The following is a 7,788-nucleotide window of genomic DNA, read 5'->3' as shown; positions in this document are numbered from 1 at the left end:
TTGAGAATTTTAAAAATCGAATCGAACCTAAAAAATCTTCCTGGTCTGTGTGGTTCACAGACGGTGACTTTACCTCAGTGCCATTAGGATAGATGAAAATAGATACCTTTTTTTTAAAAAACTTACCGGGTTCCTGATTCTGTGCGTTAAGTTTTATAATCTCAGTTAGAGGTACGGGAGGCAAGAAGCTTTACATGAAACACCCGTTGGACGAGGAGGAGTGGGGGCGGGGAGGAAAGGAAGGAGAAATCAGTATCTGAAAATCATCGTGCGTTTTCAGCTGGAATTAACTTCGACCTGAACGAGCCGTCTGCTGATCTCTCGTCTGCCTGGGCTCAACATGTAACCAAGATGGTGGCCAGGAGGGGAGCCATTTTACCTCAGGACATTTCCGTTACTCCGGTGGGGACGCCAGGTGAGTTTACCACTCGGATAAACAAACGCGAATCAGTCAACCGATAAATCGTTCGTCCCACCGCGAGTCCTTTAAACCTACACAGCTGTAGTGTGTGGAGAAGACAGTGGGGGTACTCACCGGGCGGGAAAACCCCACTGGGATCGGGTGAACTCCGGTTTAACACTCCTCCCCCACCCCACCCCCCCCCCCCCCCCAAATATTGACCAATAGGGAATATAATCGGGAGGGGGTGTAAAACCAACGTTGCACCCAATCTCATCAGTTTCCCGACATGTGGGATAGGTTAAAATTGCCCCCCACCATGGTTTATTTCCCCCCCCCCCCCTCCTCACCCAGTGCTGAGTTCCCAATCTCAATTGCATTGCCTTCGGGTCCCAAGAGCCTCCTTACAGCAGTGATCCAGGTGAGGTCACCTCTGGATCACTTCCGTCACTGACCAGCGGCCGGCTCTGATATTTTGAGCAGCCACGGTCATCTGTTTCCAGGCTGACCACTGAATCCATACAAACGGTGGTCACGTCAGCAATAGCACCCGGAGCAAACCTTACAAAGGAGTATTTTGGTCCCCACCTCCTTATTAATTAGGTCCAGTTGTTTTGGCATGTCATGGGCCTTCTGGGCTTCATGAAGGAGCAGTTCCAATTCAACTTTCTATTGCAATTCATTTGATAAATTAAAATTCCCACAAGGAGTGCACCACAATGGACGGATCTCTTGCTGCTTCCCAAAGCGGGGCAGCACCGTCTTTCAAGTGGATTGTGCTGCAACTGTTTTTGTATCTGCTTGAAACTGAGAGACAGTGAGAGGCTCAGAATTCCTATCTGACTGTGAGTGAGTGTGTGTGTTTCGGTCCATTCCAGTGCCGTCGGATGAGAACAAGAAGAACCTCTGGATCATCGAGGCCGAAATTCCCCCAGAACTCCAGAAGAAAGCCGGGAAGAAGAAGAAGAAGAGAAAGAGGAAGAAAGGCGCCGGAGCACTGGGGCCTACGGATGAGACGCACGACATGGGCTACTGCACGGAGAGGGCGTCCAGCACCGTCCCGCGCTTGCCCAAGCTGCCCGGGCAAAAAAAGCTTGGTCTCTAAAGCTGTGCAGCCAGCCGACGTTCAGGATATTTTACCGGGCGCTTTCCCGGAGTACGGAGTCGCCCAGGGCTCCCACGAAGGGAGGTTTCCCAGAGGAGCGCTCGGTAGCACTTCGGAGTACAGGCGCAACGCGCCTCTGAATTTGATCGCAAACCCTCTTTCGGTTGACGACGTGCTGCCGGATGAGCTGGGGTTTTCCCATGGCGATCGATTCCGTCCCCCTCGGAGACCGTGCAATCGCCTATTCGCTCATCCCTCTGCCAGTATGGAGCTGGGTGGACTGCCTGTCATTAATATCCCCCATTTACCCCGATCCCAGGGCAGAAGGACTGCTGTTGCACCTGTACATTCGAGAACAAATCTAGTGGATGCGGAGTTGATGGATGCCGATTCTGATTTTTGAACTGTGGGCCATTGTTGGTATTGTTTAAGGCACCATCCGACTGCAACTTGGGACTTTGCTAAATATCTGCTGTAGTTCAATACGAGTTTGTGGAAACCATTGAAAGTACTTCACTGAACAGTCAGGAGTGTGATTGGCTAGCAACTGCAAGTAACTTTACTGTTCAAATGAACTCGTGGAAACCATAGGAAGTACTTTGCTACCCATCTGAAAGAGATTGCTGCATCCCATCACACGAGGGACCATCTGCTGAAAAGTGGCCTTCCATTTTAATGCCTCAGGCCGCAGAGAACATCAGTAACAAACCCACCCGACGTGTCAATTTGGTAAAGTTATTGGAGACTTTTTCGGAGCTGAGACTCTGTGAGTTGGTTGGGAATGGCTGAGAGTGCAAATAACTTCCTTGTGCTCTGCTAGACTGGCATTATTGATTAATCTTTCTCAGAAGTTTAGATGCTTGTTGACCATACCTTGTCGTGTGTTGGATTTTGTACAGGCCCAACAAATTGTACCATAGAAAGTTACAGTACAGGAGTCCGTTCGGCCCATCGGGTCTATGCTGTCCCTTTCCCAGAGCAATCCAAAACTAATCCCACTGCTCTTTACTCCTCCCCCAGCTTCAAATACTTATCCAATTTTCCTTTAAAAGATGCAGTGGTCTTTCCCTTAACCATTCCCTGTGATAAAGCGTTTCCAAGCTCCACCAATCCTCTCTATAAAGATATTTCTCCTGATCTCACTCTCTGAGATAATTTAAAATTGATGATCCCTTGTCACTGACTCCCCAGCCAGTTGACTAACCGTTGAACTGTACACTGGGGCTCTCCCTTTAATAACTTCACCGCAAGGGGTTTTTAACGCTAGTGAGTTTCACCTTCCAAATTTTTAACTGTTCGTAGCGTCAAGTTAGAGCGTTGATGTGATTTATTTTACAAAGACTTGCTTTGTTGTTCCATGAGGTTTTTCTCTTTTTTTATAACATAACATCTTAAGATTGAGAATGTTTTTCAAAAAAAACAATTTTGATCGGATTGATGGAATAAAGTGTCAGGGTTTGATCCAGGCAGCTATCAGTCCAATCTGCTTTGAAGGGAAGAGGAATGTTAGTCATGACAACCTGAAAGTGGCAATGGTGTCAAGATGATCCCAAACCTGCCTGAGGTCCCAGGTCAGTGATGATTGTACGGTCTAAGGTACTTGGGCACCAGCCCATTACACAGTAATGGCCAAGTTACACAAGGGGGCAGCAGGCGCATGGGAACACCACCACCTCCATGTTCCCCTCCATGTCACACACCATCCCGATTTGCAAATATATCGCCGTTCTTTCATCGTCGCTGGGTCAAAATCCTGGAACTCCCTACCTAACAGCACTGTGGGAGAACCTTCACCCCATGTACTGCAGCGGTTCAAGGCGGCGGCTCACCACCACCTTCTCAAGGGCAATTAGGGATGGGCAATAAATGCCGGCCTCGCCAGCGACGCCCACATCCCATGAATGAATTTTTAAAAATGTTGTCTGTCTGCTGTGTGTCTGAATGTGGTCGATATTGCAAGTGTTGCACAGTGTTAGCTGGATACGGTCACTTGCTGTTGGCCCTTCCTGGTCCGAATAGTGAAGTGAATGAAAAGATCAGTCTTACCTTTTCTTGCTCAAGCAACTCATTAATGAGCTCCTGGTCCTTTGTAACTCTTTCCATGACCATCCTTTATCATTCCCCCTCCCCCAATCTCCTCTTCACTTCTGAAGATCCTCTGCCTCTAAGAGTGGGTTGATTTTAGCCCAAGTTACAAGTTTAAAGCTACCTGTACAGAGCACATTGCCCATCCCCGGACCCTGTTATTACTGTGCTCTATTCCAATGCTCTACTGGCCGGCCTGCCATCCTCCAGCCTCCGAAAACTTCAGCTCATCCAAAACTCTGCTGCCCTCATCCTATCCCGCACCAAGTCCCGCTCACCCTGTGCTCGCTGACCTACATTGGCTCCCAGTCCCCCAACGCTTCATACTTAAAATTCTCAACTTTGTGCTTAAATCCCTTTGTGGCCTCACCTCCTCCAGCCCTATAACCCTCTTGAGAACTTCGCGTTCCTCCAACTCTGGCTTTGTGCATCCTGCATTCCCTTCACCCCGCCATTAGCAGCCGTGCCTTCTGCCGTCTAGACCCTAAGCTATGGAATTCCCTCCCTAAACCTCCCTACTTCTCTCTCTCTCCTCCCTTAACACCCTCCTAAAAACCCACCTCTTCGACCAAGCTTTTAGTCACCCCTCCTAAAATCTCCATTTTTGGCTCGACTTTTGATTTCTGTCTGCTTAACGCTTCTGTGAAGCGCCTTGGGATGTTTTCCTATGTAAACGTGCTATATGTAACAGCAAGTTGTTGTTGTACTGCCTCTTGCCATTGAGTTGCGAGTAACCCCTCTCAGTTGGACTCAGTAAGAAGACATTGAAGGGGGGACACTTTTAGAATTGTCCTTCCATGTAGTCAGCCTCACTTTAGAAGTCAGGCCGGTTATCAGTGTGTATAAACATGGCAAGGCTCCACGTTCAATAACTCCAGTATAAAGGGAAGATCAGGGTCTCAGCAGCTTAGTCAAACGGTCTATTGTCTTCGTCTGATCTCCTTACATGCGGTACCGTACTCTGTGAAGTGGCTGCGGTAACCAGCCAGTCACGCTGCCAGCACCTTCTCCAATGCGGTGCCTTTGAGCACCCAATCTTGGCCTCGGGACGGATCCGCCCCACTTTGCAGCACGGAGACCGAACAGGCTAAACGTGTCCGTTGTGTTTTGCTGATGAAAGTGGATCGATAACATAAACGGCTGAAAAGGACCGAGAAATGATACAGTCCTGCAGCCTTCAGGAGACGCGTAGCAGAATCACGCTGAAAAGGGATGGGAGAGAAAAGACAAAATGTACTTCAAAGGCTGTTAAAACTACTTTCTGTTGCAAAAATGACTGTTGGCATAAATAGTTTGTTTAATGATGAACACTGCAGTGCGGTTTCTGTGGTTGTGTGTGTGTATTTTTGTTTTACCAGATTATGTATCAGAATTGCAGTTAATTCTGAGAGAAGTATATCGATAGAGGACAATGATTTTAGTGTGAAAAAAAAACACTTTGTATTATATACACAAAAGGATAAGCAGCATTTCTCCAAGAATCAGAAGACCGTATTGAAAGTGTCCAAGTTGGAAATACAAGATACTGAGTTGCTGGGGAATAAAGTATCTGCTTTGGATCCCATCGTACAGCAAATGAAGAACGGTCAAGTTTTCTGAATGAGCTTTGCTTCCCGGGAGTGCTGGTTAGGAATTCGGGTGTGTGACTTGCCCCCTTCACACCAACTCATTTTCCCCCCCTCACGCCCCACCCACTTCAAAATGGTGAAATTCTAGTTTCTTGATTATTCTGCACTTCAGTCAAACCTTGGTGATGTTGGTACAGATCTCTCCAGCCTTGAGATTACACTCTAAGCTAATGGTGTTCAGACAATGTGCTTGTCTGAAATTCCTGTCTGCTATTTTAACAGCGGCACCAATCCATTTATTTCAAACGGGTTAAACACCCATGCGGAGCAGACGATCACAGTCACCATTAATGCACTAATATCCCACCGTGTACTTAAAAGGTCTTCCTTTTATTTTTCAATTTGATGAATATTTGTGCTGTGTACATGAGCTGTCAGTACTGAGGAAGGGAGTCTGTATTTTCCCGGTGTCACCATTGACGACTCTCGGGTCAGTAAAGGAGGTAGCAGATGCAAAGTAAAACTCCCTCAGTCCAGCCTAATCCATTTCCCTTTCCTCCACCTGCTACCCTCGAGCCCTGTCTTAAGATTTCCCAATTATAGTGGCAATTTGTGCCCGATTATAACCAGGCTTTGGCTGTGATCTACCCTTCCACTAGCAACTGGGCCCCAAAACAATTCGAGAGCGCCAGCAAGCCCCATTTGCCCAATTTGCTGTAATAAAATAGCTCTAACGCCCATTTTACACAATCGCACAAAGTCAAAATGACCCCCCTGGAGATTAACCAGCTTCTGTATGTTTGAGAACCCCACAAACAGCCAGCATAGAGAGATCCTGAGTGTCTGTCTGTTCTGTAAATGGGGCCTGACCCCTTCCCCTTCCCCAGCCCCACTCCCTCTCTGCCAAGTAATAGTCTGGTTCTGTAAAATGTTGAAGACTGATATTTTTTTATAGAAATATAAATGGTTATTTTTGTACCATATATAGCCATTTTAAACTTGTAATCAGTGTATATAGTGGTCTGTAGAGTGGATACATATTGTGTAGGGGGAAAGAAGGTCATTTTAAACACTTTCTTAATTCCTTAGTGTGACGTCTACATGATAAAATGTTGTTTTTCACCCGATTAAAACAATTTTACAATAAAAACATTTTTTAAACCAGGAATTGATCAAATTGTGCTTCTTTAAAAATTGTTCTCCTAATTTTCTTCCCCCTCTACTGAAGGAGGTCATTTCTGCTGGGCTAGCAGTTCCTCATGCAACCTTCTCCCTCCCCTCCGACACCCTCCCCCTTCCCTCCAACACCCTCCCCACCCCCGCTACCTTGCCGTGAGGGTCCATTATTTGTATGTACGTCAATACAGTGAGTGTCCACCTGCTATTCCACCACAGTGGGCGTAATGGCTAAGCCTCACCCTGTCTTTACCCGACATCCATGCACGTGCGTTCCAGCAGGATTGACGGGACAGTGATCAGTAGCAGGAACTGATTCCCTACTGCACCCACCCATCATTTAGTCCAGAACACAGGGCAGGGTGGGATCTAGGACCTTCCTGGTCTGTGTGGCAGCCGTGGCTCAGTGGATAGCACACTCGCCCGAGTCAGAAGGACTAGGGTTCACGTCCTACTCCAGAGACTTCAGCATGTAATCCAAGCTGACACTCCCAGCGCAGTACTGAGGGAGTGCTGCACTGTCGGAGGTGCCATCCTTCGGATGAGATGTTAAAGCGAGGCCCCGTCTGCCCCCTCGGGTGGATGTAAAGAATCCCTCAGCACTATTCAAAGGAGTTCTCCCTGGTGTCCTGGCCTGTATTTATCCTTCAACCAACATCAGTGAAACAGATCAGGTTATTATTTCATTGCTGTTTGTGGAATCTTACTGTGTGCAAATTGGCTGCTGCATTTCCTACATTACAACAGTGACTACACTTCAAAAGTACTTAATTGGTTGTAAAGTGCTATATAAATGTAAGTTCATTCAAATTTCTTAATATATGTTTCTATTCTCGTTACAACAGCACCATCTCCTGGACCCTCACCCACCCACCACCGAAATCTTTTGCAACATTTACCTTTTGAGACATTGTTCTGGATAAAATGGATCAGTCAACTTGCCAAAATGTGCCAACAAACCCCTTAAATACACCAACAACCAACCAAAATATTTGTTCTCAGGATATATGGGCAAGCTCACCAAAATACACCACCAAAGTACACCACCCTCACCAAACTACTCCACCAAAATACACCCTCACCAAACTACTCCACCAAAATACACCCTCACCAAACTACTCCACCAAAGTACACCACCCTCACCAAACTACTCCACCAAAATACACCCTCACCAAACTACTCCACCAAAGTACACCACCCTCACCAAACTACTCCACCAAAGTACACCAACCTCACCAAAATACACCCTCACCAAACTACTCCACCAAAATACACCGACCTCACCAAATTACACCAGCAAAGTACACCAACCTCACCAAATTACCCCACCAAAATACACCAATCTCACCAAATTACACCAGCAAAGTACACCAACCTCACCAAATTACACCAGCAAAATATACCACCAAAATACACCAACCTCACCAAATTACCCCACCAAAATACACTAACTT

At 46.8% G+C, this 7,788-nt stretch overlaps 1 protein-coding gene across 1 annotated transcript; it reads left to right on the top strand.

Annotated features, from left to right (window-relative positions):
- The first annotated feature begins 248 nt into the window (after nucleotides 1–248).
- LOC137341750 (protein smoothened-like) lies at nucleotides 249–6,326 on the top strand. The gene is made up of 2 exons (XM_068005212.1): nucleotides 249–415; nucleotides 1,279–6,326. Exons 1-2 carry the CDS (start codon nucleotides 352–354, stop codon nucleotides 1,503–1,505), a joined length of 291 nt encoding a protein of 96 aa, XP_067861313.1. The 5' UTR covers nucleotides 249–351; the 3' UTR covers nucleotides 1,506–6,326.
- The last annotated feature ends 1,462 nt before the right edge of the window (nucleotides 6,327–7,788 follow it).

This window comes from Heptranchias perlo, chromosome 24 (assembly GCF_035084215.1).
Source record: "Heptranchias perlo isolate sHepPer1 chromosome 24, sHepPer1.hap1, whole genome shotgun sequence".
Lineage (NCBI taxonomy): Eukaryota > Metazoa > Chordata > Chondrichthyes > Hexanchiformes > Hexanchidae > Heptranchias > Heptranchias perlo.
Note: the sequence above shows the minus strand (reverse complement) of the source record. Positions and strands in the feature narration are given on the sequence as shown.